Source organism: Manis pentadactyla, chromosome 4 (assembly GCF_030020395.1).
Source record: "Manis pentadactyla isolate mManPen7 chromosome 4, mManPen7.hap1, whole genome shotgun sequence".
In the NCBI taxonomy this organism is placed as follows: domain Eukaryota; kingdom Metazoa; phylum Chordata; class Mammalia; order Pholidota; family Manidae; genus Manis; species Manis pentadactyla.
Window position 1 is genome coordinate 65,831,743 of NC_080022.1, and position 27,065 is coordinate 65,858,807.

The 27,065-nt window shown below is 35.5% G+C and overlaps 2 protein-coding genes across 23 annotated transcripts in view; one reads left to right on the forward strand and one right to left on the reverse strand.

Moving 5' to 3' along the window:
• FUBP1 (far upstream element binding protein 1) overlaps positions 1-26,359 on the reverse strand; it is a 36,746-nt gene extending 10,387 nt beyond the window's left edge. For 6 of the 22 annotated variants that reach the window (XR_005025794.2, XR_005025796.2, XR_008997040.1 and 3 more), the window contains exons 1-19: positions 26,126-26,359; positions 18,630-18,720; positions 17,723-17,785; positions 16,874-16,912; positions 16,376-16,415; positions 15,811-15,863; positions 15,653-15,724; positions 15,468-15,525; positions 12,404-12,566; positions 12,206-12,304; positions 11,981-12,082; positions 11,152-11,254; positions 10,960-11,060; positions 10,448-10,589; positions 9,662-9,822; positions 7,253-7,404; positions 7,085-7,164; positions 2,854-2,991; positions 618-692 (exon numbers count right to left, since the gene is read on the reverse strand). Coding sequence is in view for 18 of the 22 variants with exons in the window: in XM_036890195.2 (XP_036746090.1) it covers positions 618-692; positions 2,854-2,991; positions 7,085-7,164; positions 7,253-7,404; positions 9,662-9,822; positions 10,448-10,589; positions 10,960-11,060; positions 11,152-11,254; positions 11,981-12,082; positions 12,206-12,304; positions 12,404-12,566; positions 15,468-15,525; positions 15,653-15,724; positions 15,811-15,863; positions 16,376-16,415; positions 16,874-16,912; positions 17,723-17,785; positions 18,630-18,720; positions 26,126-26,245 (1,852 nt within the window). In the remaining 4 variants the exon portion in view is untranslated. The remainder of the gene's footprint in view (positions 1-617; positions 693-2,853; positions 2,992-7,084; positions 7,165-7,252; positions 7,405-9,661; positions 9,823-10,447; positions 10,590-10,959; positions 11,061-11,151; positions 11,255-11,980; positions 12,083-12,205; positions 12,305-12,403; positions 12,567-15,467; positions 15,526-15,652; positions 15,725-15,810; positions 15,864-16,375; positions 16,416-16,873; positions 16,913-17,722; positions 17,786-18,629; positions 18,721-26,125) is intronic. The other 16 variants (XM_036890200.2, XM_036890206.2, XM_036890213.2 and 13 more) reach the window with 14 other exon arrangements.
• A 59-nt stretch (positions 26,360-26,418) lies between these two features.
• Positions 26,419-27,065, forward strand: part of DNAJB4 (DnaJ heat shock protein family (Hsp40) member B4) — a 34,543-nt gene continuing 33,896 nt past the window's right edge. The window contains exon 1 of the mRNA XM_036890220.2: positions 26,419-26,538. The gene's annotated coding sequence lies outside the window, so the exon portion shown is untranslated. The remainder of the gene's footprint in view (positions 26,539-27,065) is intronic.

Here is a 27,065-nt window from a genome sequence, read left to right on the forward strand (position 1 = left end):
ATAATAATCAGAAAGGCATGCCTCCTGGCTGTTATGCCCACAGAATCTCATTCTCAGCATCTAATGTTATGTTTCATATGTAGTCTGAATGAAAATAGCCTTTCTAGATGATTGTTTTTGCTTTTTCATGCACACAAATGTTATCTAACTTCCTCAGCTGCCGTAGATTTACTTAACAGCTTACTTTGCAGCAAAAATAATATCATAATACAATCAATTTTTCTTGGCACTCTAGAAATTTAACCTATGCCATTTAGGCTACTAACACATGTAATGGTCTTTGTCAAAAGCACTGGTAATGTTCAATGTCATATGTGCAGTGGGGCAATTTTTAGTTTCAGATGGTTAAGCGGTTGATACATTTAGGAATAAAAAGATTTTTTTGCTATGTAAACACAAATTTAAGAATTTTTACTTGTAATGACACTGATATACCTGAAAATTAAGTGATTTTAGAATGCATTTCTGCTGTTTTTCTCCACCTCAAGATTTTAAGAATTTATGGATGAAAGAAGTTCCAAGGTATTAAAAACAAATACCTAATTTTCAGCCTTCTAGTGTATTTACTAAATGTTTCAATTTAATTAAATGTTTAAGAAAACAAGTATAGAACATACCCATTTTCTTGTAGTACTCTTCCCAAGCCTTGGTATAATCAACCTGTCCAGTGGGAGCTGGATTCTGCTGATCTCCTTATTCAAGAGAGAGACAACAAAAAAATAGCATTAAGGTTTTAGTAAGGCAATTTTGGCCCTTTCCTTCTGTTCCTTGAGTGGAAGAGTTGGGAGTGGTACCTTCAACTCATGGGGACTGAAGGTAGGAAGGAGGTGTTATGTGTTAGTGGTATCTCTGCTGGTACTCAAAACACAGAACAGAGCTAAGAGGTGGTAGACAGAGAAGACAGTCCATGGATGATTTGGAAGAACAGTTACATTGAGCGTGTTAAGTAAACTCATCAGTCAAATACGGAAATAAGCTGCGAGTACCAGCCAGGTCTTTCACCATTTATAAGCATGGAAAAGGAAAAAACTACAAAGAACCTTGAAGTATTGAAATGGAATTGTAGGTGTTATGAATGTATAGTTTAAAAAATATATATGTAAAGTGAATATAAGTGTACATGTATGTCAATTTACTTCCTAGTTCTATCGACTGAATGGAGCTAGAAGCAATGACACCTCTGTAACAATGAACAGTTTGATTTCTAAATACCATCATCTACTAAAATAAATCAGAGCACCTTGGAAAAACAGCTGATTCTAGGGCTAAAGCCAGAAAACACAAAATAAACATCTTTTTGTGAGAAACTAAAGAAGTGCTTAAAGAATGACAGGCATGTCAAAAGGAGACAGGAGCCACCTTGAAGGCACTCATGACTGGACAAATCTAGGACAATCCAATAAAATAATAAAGACAGTTTAAAACACAACCTATTGAATAAAACAGAAATCCATACTGATATGAAGGAATAAACAGAAAGTAAAGGAAAACTCTTCCTTGGAGTAAAATACCAACTAATCTAGAACAAATGACAGAAGTAAAAACTACCATCATAGGTGTAGTTAAATCAGGCAGGTATATAAATGAAGGCTAAGACCAACGGGCAGAAGTTCAATGAGAAACAGAGTAGTACAATCCCAGTACGCCTCTTCAGAAAATATTAATTTCAGAGAGAAAAATGGTGATTTTATGGTATAGAAACCTGGCAGACACCAACATGACCAAGTTAACATGGTTACCATCTCCAAGGATGAAACAGGTCAACACTGCAGGATCCCTTGATGTACTGCACTACACAAAGAGCACAGTATTGTTTCTGAGGTATTCTTGCCATATCATAAGCAGGACCTCAAGATCACGACCTCATCTTCACGACAAAAAGGTTGAAGGGACCTAGGTTGATTGACAGTCATCCTACAGAATAAAAGGTCTATACCTCTTTATAATACAAAAAAGACTCACAAACTATTCCTGACTGGTAAGATCGAATAGTCTGGACAACTAAATATAACATGTTACTTGATGGGATCCTATAATAGAATAGAAACTGTTGGGACAACTGGTGAAATATGAGTAAGGGATACACAATGAGACAGTAACTGATTTGGAGGGCTATATGATGGTTACATGTTTTTGGAATACAGAAAGGAGTATTTAACTATAGACAGGATGTTTATAGTTTGCTCATGAATGGTTCTGAAAAAGACTATAATGATAACAGACACAGACATATACCAGAGAGACGTAATGAAGTAAATGGGTGTGGGACAGAAAATATTAACAGCTAGCTTATCTGGATGTTCCTGATAATGTCTTTTACAACTTTTATATTGTAATAAAAGGAATAAAAGGGAATAAAAGGGAACATTCCCAAATATTTCCAAGTATTTTTAAAAAGGGAAGTGTGCTTACCAAAGCTGTAACTGATTAACACTAGGTATTTTTTAGCTATTATACACTGATGTACTTCATACACGGTTTGCTTTTGAACAACATGGGTTTGAACTGCCTGGGTCCACTCATATGTGATTTTTTTCAATGAATAGACTGGATAATTTGGGGGGGGGGGGGGTTGTGACAATGAGAAAAAAAAGTTTATTTATTTTTCCCAAGCTTATTTTATTGTAAGAGCACATTCTATAATATATATAGTATACAAAATGTACATTAACTATTTATTAGGAAGGCTTCTGATCAACAGTAGGCTTTTAGCAATTAAGTTTTTGGGAAGTCAAAAGTGGATTTTCAACTATGCAATAGTCAACACCCCAACCCCCACACTGTTCGAGGATCAACCGTGTAATTCCAAACATAGGATTTCACTTTCATGTACAAAATAAACTGTTCAGTTACCGTAGTTACCTTGTCCATTCGTTTGGGTTGTAGCTGGAGCACCGGCAGGAGCTGCAGGTGGTGGCTGTGCTTGTTGTTGATAATAGTGAGCATAATAAGCAGCCCAAGCTGCTGAATTCGGATCTGTTCCTGTCTTAGCTAGAATAAACACAAGTTCAACGTTTACATCTGAAGTACATAATCTTTCTCACACACATAACCCCTTCAGGAAAATGAACAGATCTAAGCAAGGAACATCAAATATGAATAGTAAATGGAAATTTTCAAATTCTTCTATTATTTTCAGTCACCATTATTTTTTATAATAGAAAACAGGCTTAGAGATTAAGTGGCTTTCCTAGGTCCTAGAAAACTAGTAAAGACAGAATCAGGATAGGAATCTTTTGGCTCCAAATTCAATGCTTTGGCTCAAAACATCCTGTGACCTTATTTTTTCTAAACTGGTTTTGCCTCAAGCACAACAGTTCTATGTGGCAGATGACTGAAGAAAAGGATGTCTAAAGACTAACCTGTATTAAGAAACAATTATTTTAGAATTATCAACTCTGTCTTGTTTCCAATGAAGAGACAACTTAGAAATCTTGGAAAAATAGAGATAAGTCACATTTCATGTCATCCTGTTTCACAGTGACTATCCTAAAACATAAACTTAATGTCACTGCCCTCTTTGAAACTCTTTATTCCCTAGAGTATTTAAGACTGTCAAAGCTTTTAAGCATACCATATCATTCAGTATCTTTAACAATAAGGACCCCCTGGTTTATCCTTTCCATTCCAGCCTCATCTCCCCCTTGTCAGTATTTTTCCAACACTCGAGTACTGATCACAGTGAATTCTTTGTAGTTTCAGAAGTTAACATGCTCATATCTGCCTTTGACCTTATTATACTTCCTCTGCACTTGGCTCACTCTCACTGAGCCTTCATAAATATTGACTGATGCACTAAGAGGTTGGTTTGAGGAAACAGAACTTTGATTCTCTCCTTCATAGTAGGAGTATCATATGATACTATAGGCATACTTTTATTAGTTTATATCCTCAGGAGAATGTAATTTCCTTAGCCAGAGTCTGTATTTATATGTAATCTGTTTATCCTTCATCCCACATAGGAATTCTCAGCTGCTTAATAAAAGTTAATTAAGTTTGAGAAAGTCACTATTTTTTAAGTTTGAGAACAAAAGAATAAGGATTTCTGTGGTGATACAATTTCTAAGGTGATACAATTACATCACCTTGCAAGCCTTTCTCAAGTAATTAAAGTACTGCTTTTCTATCTTGGATATTTATATTTTAATACTGTCATGACCTGTATACTAATTAATACAAATATTTCAACTGACACTATGTCTAGATAGAGAAACTGATATAAAACAGACTTTAGAAATGTTACTTGTAGTCCTGTGTAGATCATGTAAGAAAACCAGTCTAATAGTTACATATAATGTGCTGAAAACTTACTAATATTCATTTATTTATTATCCTTTTATAGGTCAGAAAACACAAAAGAGTTAAAAACTTGTTTAATATCCCACAATTTAGTGAATCTCCAAAGAAGAAATACAAATGGCCAACAGGCACATGAAAAGATGTTCCACATCACTAATCATCAGGGAAATGCAAATTAAAACCACAATGAGATATCACCTCACACCCGTTAGGATGGCTAGTGCCAAAAAGACAAGGAACAACAAATGCTGGCAAGGATGCAGAGAAATGAGCACCCTTCTACACTGCTGGTGGGAATGTAATTTGGTGTAACTGTTGCAGAAAGCAGTATGGAGATTCCTCAAAAAACTAGAAATAGAAATACCATTTGATCTAGTAATTCCACTCTTGAGAATTTACCCTAAGAAAACAGATCCCTGATTAGAAATGACATGCACCCCTATATTTACTGCTGCACTATTTGCAATAGCCAAGTCTAAGTGTCCATCAATAGATGAGTGCATAAAGATGTACATATACATAAGGGAATACTATTCAGTTATAAAAAGAAATCCTTCCATCTGTAACACCATTGATGGATCTAGAAGGTATTATGCTCAGTGAAACAAGCCAGGCAGGAAAAGACAAATACCATATGATTTCACTTATCTGTGGAGTACAAAAACAAAGTGAAAAGAGAACAATATAGCACTAGACTCAGACACTGAGAAGGGACTAGCTGTTACCAGAGGGCAGGGACTGGAGCGGGTTAGCAGGGGAGAGTGAAGGGGATATAAAGGATAACATTAAGTAAGTCACAATTACAATATATTACTGGCCATGGGGACAGCAGTACTGCATGGAAAATAGTCACTGATTCTCCAACACCTTACTATGTTGATAGTAACCACACTAGAGGAGGTGAGGATTTAATAATATGGGTAACTGTTGAACCAGTGTGTTGTACATTTGAAACCAACGTAAGATTGTTTATCAATGATACTTTAATTTTTTTTTTAATCCCACTATTTACCTAGGTCTGTTTTATTATGAAGTCTAAGTTCTTCACTATGACATAAATCCTTCATAGCCCATTAATTTTTTATAGAAACAGTTCATACTATTGGCTTTATTGTCAATACAGGGCAATATTAACAAAAAACAGAATGTTCAATCAAATTCACTAGACAATTTCATTTAAATCAATTACTATGATTTTTACATAACGCTAAGTCTAATATAAGCAGTATCTAACCCTAGCTAACATCTTCTAGCTAAATGGGTTACTTCTTTCTTAAAGGCAATGCTGGCCACACTGACTGACCAATTCTTACCAATTCTTACAGTGGTGACTTCACTACTACTCCAAGTGGAAAGTAAGACTGTGATTATGAGACCACTTCTTATTCCCATCATTTTTCTCAATCATGCTACCTACCCCAAGAGTACTCATAGGTGCAGGTCCAAGTTATCCAATCAAATCTAGCTCTTGAAACTTACTCAGACTTTTCAATCTCTTAAATGGTGTGATTGCTCTGCTTAATCACCCCATCCCAATTAGTTTCCAAGAGATAAAGACTTTTATTAAAAGGCCAACTTTTAAGACTATTATGCAATAAATCAAGTTTAACCCTTCTCTAAGTCCACCCATCATGGATGGTATCGCTAACACTTAGCAGCACACTCTTCTGCTACAGGATGTGAACTCATTCTTGCATCCCCAGATCCTAGCACACTCAAATTGTTCCTTTAATGAGTGGTAAGTTATTATGCGGTGACTGTCATATTATGTTGTCATATTCCTAAGAATACACTTCCTATGAAATTATGTTACAGTATGTATTTTACCTTTAAATACCATGTCTCATCAAATTCACTAAATTTCACTCCAATATATTATTCTAGCTTTTTTTTTTTAAATATATATTAATGTGACAAGGCATCCGTAATCCAATACCTTCTTGAAACTACTCCAGTGAAAGAGGCCTAAAAGGTAGGTAGCAGGTGAGAAAAAAAGATGATAAATGTTCACGTGTTTCAATGAATGCGCCTTCAGGAGATGAATCAAGTACAAAAGATGCACACAATGCAGAATCAATATTGCAAAGTTTAAGAATATAACAAAAGTGGCAAACAATACAGGTTACACATAAACTACTCCAGTGAAAGAGGCCTAAAAGACAGGTAGGTGAGAAAAAAAAAGATGATAAATGTTCACTTGTTTCAATGAAAACTACAGGGTGGGACAATGCAAGATTAAAAGAGAATGCTATAATATATGTAAGATGTAGATCTGAACGAAGAAAATATTTAACTAAATGTAATTTAGAGAGTTCTAAAATGCAGGTATTAAATACACAGGCCTGATTTTTACTGATAAGTAAAGTTACTGTATCAGGAATACTAAAACAGACAGCTTACGTAACTTAAGAACTTCGGAGTTGTAAACATTTGATTATAGACTCTCATATAATTCTATAAAGAATGTACACTATTCTTTCATGGATAATATCCCAATTAACACACTATATATATGACAGCACTGTTAGCTAAAATCTTAAAGCATTGTATTTTTCCTATAGGTTTGGCTTTCAGCACTGTGTTGTTTACAGGCAAAAACTTTCCATGAACAGACCACATTCACACCAGTCTTACACTGTGGTAAAACCAGAACATAACACTCCTGCTGAAAGAGTGAACCAAGTACAGAAGATACACACAATGCAGAATCAATATTACAAAGTTTAAGAATATAACAAAGGTGGCAAACAATACAGGTTACACATGAATAATAAGCATCTTTTACCTGGATCAGGAGGAGCTTGTTGTTGCCAGTGTGGATATGCATTTCCCCACCCCTGGGGAGCATAAGGGGCTGGAGGACCACTGAAAAGATGGATATCAAATATAAAAATACAATTTATGAGAAGCTGTTATTTTTTTGGAAAAGCCCAGAACCAAACCCGATACTTACTGAGGAGCAGGGCCAGGTGGTCCTGGGTTATAAGGTGCAGGGTTGTATGGTCCCATTGGAGCTCCAGGCCCTGGAGGCCCAGGAGGCCCATGGGGGCCGGGGACACCATGGGGCCCATGGGGTACAGGTGGCCCTAAAGGATTTACTGGGCCCTGCAAAAAAAGACATACAAAAATGAGAAAAACAGGAATGACTGAACAATTAAAAGTCCAAAATAATCTTCAATTTCTACCCTCATACAGCCACAAACAATAAATTTTAGATTTTCCTTCATATCCTCATTCACATTATAAAAATTATTTTGACTCTACCATAAGACATGCAAAATTCATTATCAGTAGCATTAGCAAAGAACTGAAACATTTCCTTTACCTTCTATTCTATTTTATTCTTTTCAGAGTATTTTCTTTTCTATTTCCCTTTCCTTTTACAATTTTTACTTTTACTCTTCCTTTATCATCTTAATCACAAAAGCTTATCAAACATCAGGTCCTTGTCTCTAGGTCTTCTCTCTACATCTAATCTGCATCCATTCTCCTAACACTGATGAAAACAACTATCTTGATAATATATTCCCCAATTGCTTAGGTCTTATATTGTGAACTGTTTACTGAATATCTCACCAATAAGGAAACTAGGTCTAGCCCTTTGAACAAAACTGAAGTCCTCACAACCTTTGTATCACTGAACCCTACTTGATTAATTTAATTTCCTCTTTTGCCCTTTATCATAATTTTCTAAACACCATGAAAACTGCCTTTATAGATTGAACAAATCAGGATATTTCATGTCTATATCATAATTAACGGTACTTAGTTGATTTTTTTTCATAACCCAACTTGTAAAGACTATTAGATTTAACTGTCCCAAAACACTCTTTTCATGCAATTAATTAATATTATTTTGACATATTGAACAGAAAAGCTTTAATTACATTTGGTTAATTTTCTCACTACTAAATAATGAAGCGCAACTTCATGTTTTTTTAAGGTCCCTTTTATGAACTGTCTCTTTAAGTCTCTAACTGCTGTCATTATCCCTCACTTCTATTATTCATAACCTACTCTTTCCAAAGAGTAAAAAAGAACGCTACTTACTAGGTACTCTTTTAAGTGACACACACATTTCAATTATTTAATCCTTTCAACACTATAAGGAAGGTACTATTATCCTCATTTTCAGAGGAAGAAATTGAGAAGTATAAATAACTGCCTCCAAGGTCACATGGACAGTAAAGGCTTCAGAGAGTATCTTAAACTCAAATAGCCTGGCTCTGGTCCATGCTCTTATTAATCACTATACTAAACTGCTTCTCTGAACTGCCCATCAATTCAGAAAAATCTCTATCTATGCATGCTAAGGATAATAAAATCCAAAGCCAAGATGTGCTATTCATTTTTCTGACATCAATCCCTGCCATTGCAGAGTCCACCATTATTTCCTTCTTCTTTTGAATAATTATACATATTGTTCACAGCACAGAACTTGCAATGTTTAAGTATATTTTTGTAAGATATTCCTTAATTGTCTTTTGTACCTCACTTTTATCATCCCAAGCAGACAGAACTATCAATCTTCTGCAGTCCATTCACAGCGTGGCAAACATAAAAGACCTTTTCTTTCTTTTTTGATATAGTTTTTTACTGAAGTATAGTTAAGACTTTTTCTAATAAATTCTAATGATAATACTTTGAGAAGCTCCTTCACACCCCATGTTAATTCTTCATAGTAAAAAACAGTAAAGTACCCTTTGCCTCTTTTACAAGAAAGCACAATCAAGACGGTTCATACTTTTTTGTACTACACTTCATACTACCACCTGCAGAAATTTGGCTGTGCATCAGAATCAGCGGGAACCTGTTCCTAAAATAAAATGCTATGCCAGAGATTCTGAATCAGAACTGTGTGTGTCTGAATCAGAACTGTGTGTGTTACCTCTGGAGGAAGAAAGCACCCAAGTAGCTTACATTGTATAACTCCCTAGATGACTGTCACCCAGTTTAATTAGGATTTGTAAATTTCTACTTTAAAGTGGGGGATGCATCTGATTCACCTGTCTCACCAGGACTGAGTACAGTAAAATAAGCCCTTAATATTTAATTCCCATTAACTATCTCCTTCAAATATGTTCCACAATCCTCCATTAATTTTAATGTCCTTGCATATCTGCAAAGTAATGCTACCCTCTTATTTACTCACACTGAAATACAAGGTTCTGAACACCTATTAACTGTGTACTAATTTTTATTGCTGGAAAATCTGTTGTATATTGTGCATCCATTATATGTTAAGACTTACAATTTAAGACTTCAAATCGACATTTTTCTGGACAGCACATATAGGAACATCTTAATTAATATCTTATTTAAACAGTCTCTGCTATTAATTCGAAGTTTAAAGCATACTCACACCAATCTTTTCTTCTATGAGTTGCCGAGCATAGTCTATTTGCTGTGGAGTGCCACGAATTGTAAATAACTTCATATTAGGATCTGCATTAGGTGGAGGATTTCTCTGAAGTTCTATTCTTGCACCAGACTGTTGGCTTATGCTTTTTATGGTTTCACCTCCTAAAATCAAAACACAATAATTTCTCTAAAGATTCAAAGGATAAAAGAGGAACTTTTCCAAAGAAAACTGTCATAATTAAATGGGTCACTAAGAAAAAGTTTTGACAAGTACCCCACCTGCCAATATTCTATTAAGATTTATCATTTGTTCTATACTTTAAATCAAGTTATATGGTCTTTAAATAGTGCCTCTTTTAAAACACATTTATATTTTAAGACATAATAAGAGTATATCTGTATCCAACCTCAAGATGAATTACAACTTTATCAAAATATTTGGTTCAAATAAATTGCTTTTATAAGTTATATAAACATAAAACACAGAAAAAAAACCCAAAATCTTACAAATGTCAGGAAAAACAAACAAAAATGGCCAAACCACTTTTGCTGTCAGAAGTTTCTTACACTAATAAACTGTTGGTCCCCTTCTCTAGAAGCCAATGTGACTCTTTTTAGTATACATTAAGAGCCTTCATATGTTTTAGTTGTTATATATCAGCATAAGAACACTTTTCTACTATAATATAGCCAAGGAAAAGTTGCTGGAGCAACAGAAATAGCATCCAGAAGAATTAGGTAAAACTTTACCCATATATTAAAACAGTAAGAGCTTAAAATACATTGCCTTTTCCTATTATTAATCCAGTTTTCCCAGTTGGTACAATGAAATTAAATTCCTGTAGTCCACCAGGTGGTCCCATATTCCAGTTGCCTTGACCTCTACCTCTTCCTCGACCACCAGGTCCAGGTCCACCAGGGTTACCGGCCTAAAGAGGGGAAAGACAAGACAGAAAGAACACAGTGAGCAAAGATATATATTCTTCTTTCCATGATAAAATTGTTACATGTCTACTTTCCTCAACTTTTATTTTCCTAAACCAGAAATTTAGAGAAGCTGGGAGATGACCTATCTCAAATAATCATTTATTTTTTTTATCATGGGCTGAATAAGGTGGTACACTTACATAACTGCCTTCCTGCTCCATGAGGTCTATCTCAAAGCAATTAAAATTTTTTAGCAATTAATAAAGTATCAGCATATTCTGCTATAAAAATAAAGAGTAGGGGTAAATACTATCAAGGAAGGAAAATGTTTTAATGAAAACAAAAAATGAAAATATTAACATCCTGTCAAACCTGGACACTCCGAAGAAGGTCTGTAATAATTTCCGCGGCATGCTGACATCGGTCTGGAGGTCCTGTTATTTGTGCTATTCTATCAGGTGTTGTTCCATCATCTTAAAGCAAATTGAATTAATTTAGCATTACATGTGTGAATATCAAAAGTAATTGCTCCCAACACTCAGAAGATTAAGTATATGTGCTTACCTGGCTTAAACTGAATTCGAACACCAGCATCATTCTGTATTTTTTTAATCATCTCTCCATTTCTTCCTATTACAATGCCAACAGCAAATCTGGGAATGGGGACCTTATGCAAAGAAGACTAAGTATTAATAAAACCATTTCCTGGAATATTATTTATCCATAAAAAAAAAAAGAAAAAGAAATCCTGCCATTTGCAACTATGGATGGACCTAGAGAATATTATGCTGAGTGAAACAAGTCAGGCAGAGAAGGACAAGTACCATCTGATTTCACTTATTTGTGGAATATAAATACAAAGCAAAACAAAATGTACAAAATAGAAGCAGACTCACAAACTGAGAAGTGACTGGAAGTTACCACAGGTAAAGGGTTGGGGTGGGTGAGCGAGGAGGGGGATGAACGGGCACAAAAATTCTCAATCATAAGTTGGTCAGAGGGATGGTAGTATAGAGCAGAGAATATAGCCAATAATTCTGTAACATCTATGTTGAGAGGTAGTAACTGCATTAGTTGGGGGTTAGTATTTAATAATACGGGTAACTGTTGAACCACTGTGTTGTATATTTGAAACCAATGTAAGATTATCTATCAATTATACTGCATAAAAAGAGAAAACATTTCATGAAAATCAATAGCTGCAAGCCATAAAAGTATATATAGCACTATGTTTATATCAAATAGAGTAACAAGATACAAAATTTACATTCTGTATCTAAAGTGGGGGGGATAAAAGAAGATACAATGTTAAGAGGAGGCTTTGTAACACAAAACAGGAATATCACTTATGGATTAGCATTACCACCATTTCTGAATGGGTATTTTTACTTACATCTATCCCTTCATTTCCTCCTATTCTTGACCCATACTCATTTCGAACTTCTCTGAAACCACCTTGATCACGAATTAACTCTAACACCATTTCCTTGGCTTGCTAAAGTAGAAAAAGTACCCAATTTAGAAAGCATGTTTCTAAAACATTGTAATTATTCATACATCTTTTGCCCATTCTGCCATCCACCCCAAATCCTTCTTTGTAAAATATAAATTTGATTACTTGAACTTTGTATGGGTCGCCTGTAATCCTAAGAGGTTTGTCTGCACCAGTGTTCTGCGGTCCATCTTGAATCATAACCATTTTAACTCCAGCCCGCTCCTAATAATTATAGAAATCATACATATTAATTAAAGGGGAGTAAAGGGAAACTGGCTTTAAAACAGATGAAAAGTAATCACTTTACAAACACAGTAATACCTGAAGTTGTTTAATAGTCTCTCCCCCCTTTCCAATAACTAATCCTGCCTTGCTAGCTGGAATCATTATTTCTTGAACGGCATTTCCTGGTCCATCACCATGATGGAAGCCAGGGGCTGGTCTTCCTTTTTCAACAATCTGGTCCAACAACCGTTTTGCTGATCTGTTAACAAATTAACAGTAAGTCGTAGCACACCCAAAAGGTTACCCAAATAGACAAATACAAAATAATATTATCAGGTACTTTGCCCACCCCAATTCAGGTTTAGGCAGCTTAAAGACAAATTTTAACAATTTTAATTAAAAGAAAAATGCCATCAGGGTAAAAAATGGGAACTCTACGATAATTTTTTTTAGATACGTAATTTTCTGCATTTTTGAGCATAGTCCAGTAAATCCAAGAAGTATCTCAATTCAGAATTAAGCTGTTTCCTCCAAGAACTAAATGATGTATTTACCTTCTTAAGCCATTATTTGGGTCACCCACATGTTAAAATTTACTCATTCAACAAACTCTTAAGAAATGTCAACTGTATGCCAGATACACTGTTAAGTAATGGGGTTAAGCACTGAAAAAGTAGACAAGGTTCCTGCTGGCATAGCTTAACTTTGTTAAGTAAAGAGAGCACGTTAAATAAGTAATATGTCATTTGATAAATGCTATGAAGGAAATCAAAGCCAGATAAGGTGGACAGAATGTGTGTGTGTGCATGCATGTGTATGAAGGGTGCTATTTTTTTTATACAAAATAGATATGGGTGACCTTAGTGATAAGGTGATGTTTGAAGCAAGAAGTGAAGGAAGTAGAAGAGTGACTATTCAGTATTTGAGGGAAAATGCTCCAGGGAAATGGGAAGTGCAAAGGACTCAAAGGAGAAGCATGCCTGGTGTGCTAGAAGAACAGAAAAGAGGCAGAATGAGGCTAGGACAGAATTGGGAGAAGAATTGTAAAAAAAAGAAAAGAAAAGAAAAAAGGTGGCAGGCAAGGTAGGCCATGATAAAGGCATTGACATTTACTCTAGATGGGGAAACAGAGGATTTTAAGCAAAGTAGTGAAATGAATTGATTCACATTTTAAAAGCGTCACTATGGTTACACTATTGTAAGAGTATTGTGAACAAGGCAAAGGAGAGTGGAGACATGTTGCAATAATATAGGCAAACAGTGTCACAGATAAGGTGATAGTATAGAAGGTGGCAAGAAGAGGCTGGATTCCAAGTAAGTTATGAAGGAAAAATGACCAAGAGTGGGTGATGGATAAATGAGGCAGTAAAGAAAGATGACGTATTAAAACAGATTTGCCACACACTGAGATAAGTCAAATAAAAGAAAAAGCAGCCTAGGAATGGGGTGGAAAACAATGACTCTATTTTTAACGATCTGAAGTCTGAGATGTCTAACAGACCTTCAACCTAGAGATACTGAGTGAGCAAGTAGCAGTCTGGAAATTAAGAGAAAGGCTAAAGATAAAAATTTAGGAGTACATAAAATTTATGTATATAAAGTATATACTAAATGAAGTTCAGGAGATGAAGGGGATAAAGAGATATAAAATTCCAATTATGAATTAGTCACAGTGATGAAAGTAGAGTATGGGAAGTAAGAGTCAACAATATTGTATCTTTGCATGTTGACAGATGTCAAGTGTACTTAATGGTGAACATTTTGTAATGCATATAATTGTTGAATCACTAAGTGATATACCTGAAACCAATGATATTGTGTATCAGCTGTATTTTAATTATTAAAAAACCCAAACAAAAAAATCAAGAGGAAGAATGTTGACTCTAGATTAAAATTTATCATCTACTAGTATGTCAGACCTAGATAGGTCATATAATGCTATAGAAATAGTTATCAAGTGTTATCAGCAACTTCTAGTTTCTTGGTTTCTGTCGTTGACATATTTTTAAAGAGTTTACAGATTTTGGTCTTTGAAAATGTTATTAAAACAAAACAACAGTATCACTTGGGTAAGGCACTTGTTATAATGCCAAATCCCAGTTTGCTCCCAAGTTTTACTGAGTTACAAAAATTTTTACTTTAGGTTGCACCTAAAAATTTCTATTAGTAAGTGCTCAGGTGTTTCTAAGTACCTGTGAAAAAGATCTGTGACTCAGTTACATGGTAGCTACTAATAATTTTCAAGATAACAGTAACCCAGGAATTATTCTTGAAGAGCCAACTGTGATATAGAAGAAAGCAAACTGTACTAAGTAGAAGATGTGTAAGTTCTAGTACTTGTCTGACACACTGCTGTGAGATCTTAGCAATGAGCCACCTAATCCTTCTGGACATTTTTTTTTTCAGCCTCTGTAAATTATCTTCTATCCTGAGGACTCTCAGTAACAGCTTGCATAGCATCTTTTTAGGGCTCCCCTGTTTGGAGGAACAAGTACAACGAATGGTCTCCATAAAATGATCTTTTCTGAAATTCTGTGTCTCCTAATATTTCTTCCTAAAGACTATTCCTTGGATCCTCTCACTCCTCTACTCTTCTAATTCACAGAAAGTTTAACAGAGATAAATATCTAAGGAATATGTGTACATGTATTGTAGGAAGACTTTATTTGGGGGCACATTCCTGTTAAGAAGCCATGAAGACTGGATAACCCAGAATAAGTGAGAAAAAGCAACCAGAGAGGTAGGTTATGTCTAGGCAGTCGTCCATAATGTCAGTCAAACAATGCTGACAAGCTGAATGATGTGGAAGCCATTCATCTCACACACAGCAGTTTTAATGGAATGGTGGGAATGAAAGCCCAACTAGTGCCAGTTCAAGACAAAATGAACACACAGGCAGATGATGATATGCAAGCAGAGCTACCTCTTTTAACAAGTTTTACTGTAAAAGGGAGCAGAGAAACAGAATGAAATGTTGGATTCAGAGGTGGATTTTGTTAAGATGGAGGGATTTTCAATTGTGTTTGTATGCTGTTAGGAGTTATCTATCTAGAAAAGAGGGGAAAATTAATACTGTAGGAGAAAGTAGGTTCAATCACAGGGGCAATGCCCTTAGGTAGGAAGGAGGGGCTGGCCTCATGTACATGATTTTTGTACTTACTGGACAGATTCAGGTGTTCCAGTTAGCATACAAGACCTTTCCGGAAGGCCACCGCTGTCTACAATCAAAAACAAAGAAAGAAAATTTTAGGCCAAGAAATGATTAACAACCATCATTTTCATAAGCAATTCAAAATATATTCTAGTTTTCTAGTCACTTTAAAAATCACAAGGGAATAACATTACCAGGAGCTATCTGTATTTTGCATCCAGATTCCTGTTGTATGCGTGAGATCTGCTCGCCTCCTCTGCCAATTACTAGCAAGGAAAAAAATTTATTTGCTGAAAGATTACAAAGTATTTTTTTATTAGGTTTACAAGGCTTTAAAAATTAGGTTACTTACTAAATCCAACCATTCCATCTGGAACTTTGTATTCTTCTGTCATTACAGACCTGCTAAGAAATAACAAAAACTAACATTTTTCTTCAAAGAAAGACAACTGGTTTATATATAAAGGATAACCTAATAAAAATTTAAGTCCAATGGCTCCTACATGACTTAAAGTAGGTTCTAGGCATATATTCATAGTCAAAATATGGCCTGATAGTTAAAAGTCAGAATCTTAATTAAGGTGACACACATCAAGTGAAGAGGGCAAGGAACAGAACAGTCTGAAGGTGTAAACTGCAAAGGATTTGGGACAGTTCAGAGAATGTCATTTTAAGTTATTTTAATTTACCTTAGTTCTTCTAAAATGTGACAAATTCCACCTTTCCTATCCTTCCAAATTATGAATGTATCTCACTCAAAAAGGAAAGTGATCATTCTGTATCACCTTAAGTCCAGGGAAATGAACTATACACACACACAGAGACACATACTCACTACACATTAACTTGGCTGTGTTTTCACATATATAGTTCAACTAAAACTTGAAAAGTACTCTTTGAAAATCATTTCACTATACCTTTGTTGCTGGTGCATTGGTGGTAACTGTGTTCCAAAAGCTACCAAAAAATAAATAGAAATGACAACTTTAAATATAAGTTCACTATTTAAAAATACAATCATACCAAGCAATTCTTAATTTTTTCTGATGCAGACACCACCCTGAAGAGTGAATTTTATGAAGAATACTTAACACTGACAGTGAGCAAAATGTCAGTGGAAAGATAGAAATTATAAGCAATAGTATAGAGAAAACTGCCCTTTTTCAAGTGGTGCAAACATAGGTTAAGAAAGAGACACAGAATAAACTTAGTATGTAAAATAATCTGGCAACCAAATCTTATGTATATATACCTTGCCATAACTGAAGTAGAAAGATAGGCAGTATATATTTAATTCATTCTGAAAGAATATTCATGGCCTTCACCTGACTTCGAAGATAACAATAATATATAACAAAATACTGATATTGGACCTCCTATTTTAGCTTCTAATCCAATTTACAATAAATACTTACAGTCATTTTGAGGAGCAACTTTCTTAGCATCAGGTTGATCTGCAAAATTAAGAGTCTTTTAATTTTTTGCCAATAAGTACAAATATAAGATTTAGCTAACCCGTGCCCAAGCAAGAGTACCAAAATAAACTTATTTAAATAGCTGAGGGTAGGATTATCATTTGAGTCAAAAGTGCCAAAACTCAGCCCAAACTCTTAGAATCAAAGGAAGAATTACATTTCTTTCATTCTCTTCATGTTTAAAAGATGCACAGACATTAAAAAAAAAATTCCTATTGTATCAAATCAATGACCTTAATGTAAAGTTTAGCACTTTAGAATAATACAACACAAAGTAGTTAGGTCCATTACTAGTTAAATATCACATACTAAAGGCTAATGATGCTTCCCTCTGTAGGAACTGAAGATTGGAAGAAAAAAAAACTATCAAAATGTGAAAATTTGACATATCAAAAGTTGAGTGTATCTGACAGTGACCACAAAGCTATGCAAAATAAATAAATAAATAAATGAAAAATCACATTACAAGGCAATCTCAGTCTGAACTGTTCTATTATTCCTAACCAAACATTTCACAGGATAAACTTCAGCAGAAAAACTCAAAGCACCAACATAACTCCCTTCAGCTACATCCTTTACACAGATGAATACAATGCATATCTTAGAATACACAACCTGCAGCTCAAAGTACTCCATTCTCCTCCCCCCTTCAAACTTAAAATGATTAAACATCAGAATGTTGTGCAGCAAAAATTCAGACACATAATCCAAGAAATATCTGTGTCCATTTAAGAATCCACTGATTTCACGTTTACATACTAAACACAGGTAATAAATAAAAATTCCTGCCTTTAAAAGGAGAGGGCATTCCCTCCCAGTGTGTTGTACTGCTCGGACTTGTCCAAGAGCCATCTACACATAAAATAAAAAGAATACATTACATACAACATCTGAAGCATCATTAGCTCATTTCTTTGTATATTAAAACCTCACTATAAATGTGAAAGACACTTAAATAAAAGGAAACCAAGTACTCCTGATCAAAAGCTACAAATACATTCTATAGGCTCATTCAGAATCCTCCTTAAAAAAAAAGAAAAAAAAAGGAAATAAAAGGGCAAAAAGAAAATGTATCAAAATTCATACATCAAATCTAAAACAAAAAATACGTGCAGACTTCTAAGTTCAGAGGCTTGAACAATTATGTTTTTAAAAAATACAACGCACTGTAAATCTGTTTTAAGCCACATTTTGAGTTAAACCCGAAACACAAAACAAGGTACAAACAAAAAGTAACATTTGAAAAAAAATTATATAACCTGCAACACACTACAGTAGCAAGCTATAGCAACTTCAACCTTTAAAGTGAATTCTGAAATAGCAAAATAATGAAAATATAACATATAAAGATTAATTCATGTATGATGAGAAAAACCAGTGAAATGCCTCCTAAACACTTTATTTTTGTTTCCTCTTTATATTAAGTTGTCTGTGCAAACTGTCAATCTGGCACAAGCCTAAAAGAGGGAAAATGATGTTTTCTAGTAAGACAAAACTAGCTGGTTGACTTAAATTTTACCTACCTTGTCTAGGTTCTTCCTCCCCCCCCCACAACTCCCTTTCCTTTTGAGGCCAATATAAACCTTACAATTTTTAGGAACCTTATGTTAAAAGTAATGTTTCAATTACTTGAAAATATTGAAAAGTATTTCTACTAAACTCAGTGTAAAACAAAATACTTATGGCTATAACTTACCTCCATCTTCCAAAGGTCTTTTTTGTCCCCCATAACCATAGTCATTTGAATTCAGTGACGTACCAGCATCACCTCCAATTTTTGCTGCAATCTTAAACAAGAACACACCAACATTAATGATAGCATTGTAACTACTATACATTGTTAACTACTACATAACATTCAGTACTCAACTTCCTCATGTATTTCTTAATACATATATATATATATGCTAAATATCTGTCACATAAGAAAATTTGATAGACAAAATTAGTTCAATTTGTTTACTACCATTAATAACTTTGAAAGTTAACAAATAATCATCACCTGGAATTAAGCTTCTGATACATCATCTTTTTAAGAACAAAGAAGCAATCAATTTGAAATGTTTAGAATCTAGACTGACCAAATAGCTTTGAGGAAAATCTGTACCCTAATTCTACTTTCTCCATGGCTCTCTCCCATCTTCAATACTTTGTGGAACTCTAAGACTATGCTGTGTAATAAAGTATTCCTTAGCTACACATGGTTATTACTGTGCTTGAAATGTGGCTAGCACATCCAAATTCAGATGTGCTTTAACTGTAAAACCACACTGTGGATATGGAAAACTTGGAACAAATATAAAGAATGTGAAGCATCTCAAAATTTTTCATATGGAAGACATATTGAAATGGTTAATATTCTGGAGTTTAATAAATGCGACTTGCATTATATTTCTATCAGACAATCTTGTTCTAAGGAAACATCGGGTAAAGGGGAAGCCTAAAAGGTTGTACCTAAGCCTCCAACTGCACCACCTCAACTATAAATTGTTTCATTCTTAAGGACTTTTAACTTTTAGAGTGGGTCAAAATAACTGCTTACACTAGACTATACAAGCATCATATAAAAAATACCAGCCTCAAGTCACAAGGAGAGCACAACCAGTAGATATTTATTGAATTTCTCTGTGAAAGGGGAAAGGGAAATACTGAGTGCTAGCAATAGGCCATATGTCACACTATAATAAATGTCTTACACACATTTTGTTACTGAATCATCACAACAACCCTTATATAAGGTATTTAGTGAGACAGCGATCAATTTTGCAGTTGAAAAAAAATCTCGAGATAGAAACTAGGATTATAGTAAGTCAATGGTGGAGATGTCTCCATTTCTATACACATCTCCATGCTAATTACAATGAGTAATTACCAAAGAAGAGTGATGGGTTCATTAGAGTTCATCACATTATTCTTTCCACTTTGGGTATGTTTGGTATTTTCCTGATAAAAAAATAGAAAATAAAATGTTTGGTGACTGGAATTCCCCCAAAGAGATCCTGACGTGGATCTAAACCAATTGCCTCAAATTTCATTTGAATTAGGAAACTGGAGAGGTAAAAGTACATTCAGAGACTTGAGTCTTAAATCCAGTACGTATCACTGAAGTTTGATATATGTATCAGTTCCCATATGCCAAATGTATTTCCTAGGGTTCCTACATTTCTCTTTCCTCTGTGTATCTGTAAGCACATACACCTAACACAAAGCATATTAAGGATTAAGTGTAAAAATGCTTGATTAAAAAAAAAGTACACAATTTTATTTTCCTGAGTCTATAGCTCTGGTCAATCTAACCTGTCCTAATCATCTTTCACTTTCTCAAACGCCTGTTCGAATCTTTGAGCATCTAATTAAAACCTTATTTCTTCTTAAAAGTTTTCTTTATTACACCTGTAAACAACTGATTTTCACTGCTGGGCATTGATGAGCATTGACGTTAGAAGCAAAGCATTTCAGGCCAAATAGTAGTACAAATGATAGGAAGATGGTTTAAACTGTGAATATCTTTTACAGTTAGCATTTACAAATGCTCTGTCAATCTGTAAAATCCACTCTCTGGGAGCCTAAAACTTCTGCACAGAGAAAGGATACTTATTTATACCTCCCTATTCACTGAATAGTTCTAAGACTATCCAAATGAAAATGGAAGTTGATACTTAGTTCACTCGAAAGAACCAGTAATACCACCTCAAAACTCAGAGTCAATATGAAGATAACAGAAGCGCTTTTAGTAAAAATAGACAGATTTGATCAATTCTCCAAGATCAAAAGAAAATACACCGTTCCTAGGTTACTACAAGCAAGATTAAGAGAAATAGTAATTCCTAAAATCCAAACTCCAGCTATGTAAAACTTTTACTAAAACTAATAGAACTGGAAATGACTGCCTCTTCAACAAAGTTGGCAAAACTGGACAGCTAGATGCAAGGTAATGAAACTAGATTATTGTCTAACCCCTTACACAAAAGTAAACTCAAAATGGATCAAAGACCTGAATGCAAGTCATGAAACCATAAAACTCTTAAGAGAAAACATAGGCAAAAATCTCTTGAATATAAACATGAGCAACTTTTTCCTCAACACATCTCCTTGGGCAAGGGAAACAAAATAAAAAATGAACAAATGGGACTACATCAAGCTAAAAAGCTTCTGTACAGAAAAGGACACCATTAACAGAACAAAAAAGGCATCCTACAGCATGGGAGAATATATTTGTAAATGACATATTCGATAAGGGGTTAACATTCAAAATACATAAAGCACTCACATGCCTCAACACCCAAAAAAGCAAATAACCCTATTAAAAATGGGCAGAGGATATGAACAGACACTTCTCCAAAGAAGATGGCCAAAAGGCACATGAAAAGATGCTCCACATCACTAATTATCAGGGAAATGCAAATTAAAACCACAATGAAATATCACCTCACACTAGTAAGGATGGCCAACATAGAAAAGACTAGAAACAAATGCTGGCGAGGATGCGGAGAAAGGGGAACCCTCCTACACTGCTGGTGGGAATGTAAACTAGTGCAACCACTGTGCAAAGCAATATGGAGGTTCCTCAAAAACTGAAAATAGAAATACCATTTGACCCAAGAATTCCACTCCTAGGAATTTACCCAAAGAAAACAAGTTCTCAGATTCAGAAAAACATATGCACCCCTATGTTTATTGCAACACTATTTACAATTGCCAAGATATGGAAGCAATCAGTAGATGAATGGATAGAGGTGGAGGTATATATACACAATGGAATACTATTCAGCCATAAGAAAAGAAAGAAATCCTACCATTTGCAACAACATGGATGGAGCTAGAGGGTATTATGCTCAATGAAATAAGCCAGGTGGAGAACAAGTACCAAATGATTTCCCTCATTTGTGGAGTGTAACAAAGCAAAACTGAAGGAACAAACTAGTAGACTCAGACTCCAAGGGACTAATGGTTACCAAAGGGGAGGGGTGAGGGAGTGTGGGAGAAGGGGATTGTGGGGTATCGTGACTGGTGCACGTGGTGTGTGTAGGGTCACAGGGAAGACAGTACAGCTCAGAGAAGACAAATGGGGACTCTGTGGCTTCTTACTACACTGATGGACAGTGACTGCAAGGGTATGAGGGGGGGACTCGATAATAAGGGTGAATGTAGTAACCACATTGTTTTTCTTGTGAAACCTTCATGAGAGTGTCTATCTTAATTTTAAAAAAGGCATAAAAGAAAAGATAAAAAAAACTAATAGAACTAAGTATAGGCAATTTCTTTTAATTTACAATAATAATTCAAGCTTTACATTTGGACCTTTCTGCTCTACTTTTAGTAAATTTTTCTGTGCTTTCATTGTTTTAGCATTTTCAACTTTCTTCATTGACTATTCCTAGAATTCAAGAATTCTGGTGTTGAAAAGAAATTTAAGAGATTTAGTCATACCACCTGATTTTAGAAGGAAAAAAAAGCAAAAGCTGATTCTCAGAAGTAAACTACCTAAATACCAAAATGACCACCTCCTAATTTTAAGTCCACTACATGCTTCATTAGGTTCTGGGGTCCAACCATGTCTGGTGGGTTGTGATTCTGTTTTGTGTCCCTGCCAAAATTTCTCAAATATTCTGTACCTCATTCACCTTATCTGTACAAAGGAGGTAATAGTGTCTACACTTACCTTGTACGATGGTTATGAGAATTAATATAAGCTTAAAACTAAGCCTAATATGTAGTATGTAAATTGTTATTATAAATAAGCATAATACAATTCAAATACTAAGCAGGGTCCACAAGACCTGAAATACGAGATTTAAAAAAGTAAACAGATTTTTATTGTCCTGGCCAAAGATATGGCTACATTCTATTTGTGAAAACTGTGCCTTTGAAGAATAAACTATACAATTTCTCTTTGTATTCCTAAGATTTGATAAAGCCATAATGTATGCACTCAAGAAATGAATTTTGAAAAAACCTAATTATTTTCAAAACAGAATTTCATTTCTACATTAAGATACTTGATTCAATTCAATAAATACTGATTACCTACTATGGGCAAGGTCCTGATGGATTCAGTTTTATGCACTTCCCAAGAATGTGAAGAAGCATGAGCACTAGAAATTATTACTAGGCCACCATTTTATTAAGATTGTCCTCTCTCTACAACACAGGTTATTTTTGCTTTATTATCATAATCAAGTTTTGCTATCCTGTTATAAAATGTTAAAAAAATCATACTCAAATGCTGGTTTTCACTTACGGAATTAATGGTAATTAACAAGTCAATTCTACTTTATAAAAGTTTCATTGCTTTCAAACAACATAATGCAGCCTGAATCACTTTTACAATTATCAAGAGATTTTAAGAATAATCGAGTACTTAAAAGATTAACAGAGGCAAAGGTATGAGGGTTGATAGTCTTAACTTGTGATCTTCCACTCATCTAGTCTGTCTCTGATTGACTTTTTTCTTCATATAACCTCAGGAGAAAAAAAGTTAGGTACACTTCCATTTTCCAGTGTTTCATTGAGAACCTGTTGTTTACTGTGACCACCAAAGATCTAATCCAAGAATCCCAAATTCAACCTCTGGAGTTAAGCTTGAAATTCAGATACAACTTTCTAAAGTGTATGGGTTGGAAACCCTCAACTAGAGAAGAAATCTGGTGCCCCCCTGCTGGATTTGGCTCACAGAGTATTATAAAAATCTGGACCGTTCACTATAAAAACTAAGTTATCTGGATTCTCTGAAAAAAATACTGCGCAACTCAACCTAAATTACCAGACAGCAACAGAGTAAATGCTACTAGCATTTACTAGATAGGGACCAGGGATCCTAACCACTTGTTCTGCTTTTCTGCATAACAAAGAATTGTCCAGCTAAAAATGCCAATAGCATGGCCACTGGTACACAGCAATTTGAGGGCAAGAAGCTGTTCTCGTACCTTTTCCTTCCAAAAACATTAGCATAATACACCTTGAACAAAGAAACTTAAGGTTAGATGGAGATTTTGTAAATATAATTTCCGTAGCCTTTTAAGAATAGATAAGGAAATAGTTTAGATAATATTAGCCAAACTTGTTCGTTCTGTCCAAGTACTCTTCCCTATATAATCAGGTAAGCAGCTACAACTGATATAAAGAGGCATCTTTAAGTGTAATCAGAAAGGATAATTCAACTAAAAAGCTAAATTTTGTAATCTCAGATTTAAGATAAATTGTGTAAAGGAACAAATTACTATAGCAAAGACATCTGTAAAGCGTTATAACGACAGCATGAGGCAGCTGACTTATTGGCATATGAGTAAGAGTACAAGAAATTCCATGGTTTGTAGTTTCTATTTAATACAGAAATCCCGCAATTTCTTGTATTAAAAAAGCAGTCTAACTTCATCAGGAAATTGTAATGTAGCTAAATAATGAAGTCCAAACTTTTAATTAAAGTAAAGCATGGCAACCCAAAGCCCTTCAGAAGCTGAATCCATTTGTACCTTTTCTCATCTCATTGTCTGCCCTCTTTCCCCTATCCCACACTATCTATCCTTCAATGACTTCATTCTTGGGGTCGCGTCATTCCAAAAACCCCCGTACCTTTGCATATGCTGCTGCTTTCCTTCCCTGGTCAAACTCTCACCCATTCTTTAATGCCTTGCTTAAAGTTATCAATTCTTTACTTTATGAGGCACTCCACTACACCCTGGTGGTGTGTACAGTGCCTGACTCATAGGGAGAACTCTATAAATGTTTACAGAACTAGTGGATGAACTAACAGTGACCATATTTTGTCTAATCCACTCTGAAAGCATTAACCAGATACTACTATTCATTTGCACTCGGCTCCCTGACTATATTCTAACTTCCTAGAAGGCAGAAATTCAGTTCACACCTTAAGAAACATCTCTAGTATCTAACTACAGTGTACAACAGACTAATTCAATATGCAGGCTGAAAAAAATAGTTCAGGTCAGTCTTTCAACCCATTCGAATAAAAACCCTTCTAACAGAGTTTCTGTCACTATATAAATGTTTTTCAGCTATTACTCTAAACATTCAGAATAAAAATATGTGAAAAAAAATTGGTATTAATGGTGACTTTGTTGACTTTTTCGAGTATTTATTAAAAAAACAAGAGCAGGTACATTTTTGTGTTTACATAAGTAAGCGATTTGTCATATTTTATGGATTGACTCAAATGACCCTTTAATCCAACTGGGATAAAAAAAAATGTTAACGACGTTAACTCCTAATACAATCAAAATATTACCACAAAATTCGTTTCTGATTTCCATCCACTTAACAATGTGGTCTAAAAACATCTAGCACCCAATATGCATAGTATCATAAGGAGAATAAGATTTTATTTTTTGCTTACATACAAGTCTATACGAACACCACACATTTTAAATAAGAGACTAACTAGTAAAGGTAAAGTTCAAATTCAGAAATCTTTGAATTTCTAGAGTACAGGTACTTTTAAGTTTCTGATTGGGAAAGAAGTGCCTTAGGGGCAAATGCACGCACCTACGTAATACAAAGAGGTCTGGACAGTTTACGACTCTGAACTGAGAGGCAGTTTCAAACTGAAAGTTCGGATATAATGGGCCTGAAGCCATTTTGAGAAATAAGGGGGAAGGACTGGTAGAACATACTGATACGTAAATCCTGCCCTGAGGAAGGATTCCAACCTGGGATACTAGGTGCTCTCTTAAGTCTCTTCCTTGTAAGTGTTAAAGTGAAGAATACCCGAAGATTAATTGCGAGAGAGGTCGAATGAGCTGGAAGCTGTAAAGACTGCTTTAGTGACATACCTCTTTTCTTGCTATGGCTCCTGTGGCCAGACCCTAATCTTTCCCAAACGCATTACCAGAACCTTCCATACTATTGTGTAAAACAACGCGCGCTTTATCCCACGGAGTATGTTCATTCTTAAGGAAATGCTACGCTAACTCCTTGGGAAAAGTGCGTATTCCGCAGAAGAGAAAGACCGAAAGTCATCTATGCGTAGCACGCGTTGTGGTTTTCAGTGGCTCAGACATCAAGAACACAAATCCGAGTTCTTGCCTCTAATCGGTATTAACAACGAGAGGATATCCAGGTCGCCTCACATTTGAGTCTGGAAGGACACTTCTTTCCGCGAAGAAATAGCGGCCTACTCAGCCAGCGGCCAATTACCGTGAGCTGTAGGAATCCCGCCGCGCGGTCCAGACTTACCTGCCGGGCTCTCTGCAGAGCATCTTTGAAAGCATCGTTAACTCCTCCACCACCACCGCCACCCCCTCCACCACCAGCCGAGCCAGAGGAGGGTGGAGGCACTGTTGAATAGTCTGCCATATCTACACTACAGTAACCGCTGCGACTCCTTTGAAGAGACCTTCCCTCCGCCAACTGCTAAGAAAGAAAGAAAATGGCGGCCGTCGAGCCTGTATTACATTCTTGCGCGACCATCGTGCCGTAAAAGGGCGGAGACTGGAAGGAGAAAGCCTCGCGATGTTTTGAAGCAACGCGTTAGTGTAGGGGTGGGGGTTGAAAGAAAAAGAGAAGCAAGAAGATGTCACGAGAATAGCGTTGAAGATTTCGCGAGAACGGGGTTATTTTGGCGCCTCCTTTCTGCGCGTCTTTAGGGGGTGTGTGTCGTTGTCTCTCTAGGTTGGTGACCGTGGTTGGCCACAGTTTCTGAAAGCCTGAAGAAAAGAGTAGTTGTTTCTTATCGGTCGCCGCTTTAGGGAGGCAGTGTGGGTGCGTTCTCCGCTAAGGGTCTCTGTGTATCCTTGGGGGAGGGATACGACGAATAGGAGTAACTGACGCAACAGTGTCTCTCCAGAGCGGCAGCTAAGAGGCGGCTTTGGGAAGCGCGCTGGGGCGCCGCTCCCGAGAACGCTGTCCGGCCTAACGGGAGCTCGGCATGATTTTCAGGGTAGTAAAGAGTCATTGTATTTTACTTCTAGACTGTCAGATATTTTAGTTTTGTTGCAAGTGGGGATGAATTCAGTCTGGAGGCCTCATAGTTCTCGAGCTGCTTTCGAAGTTTTTGTATGAATAATGTGAATGAGGCTGTGACAATATGACTGTCCTTTTATAAAAACGTGAGTCGTCATAAAATTAAGTTTTGACTAGACTTAGTAACCTAGAATTGTATGTGTTCTTGCCCAGT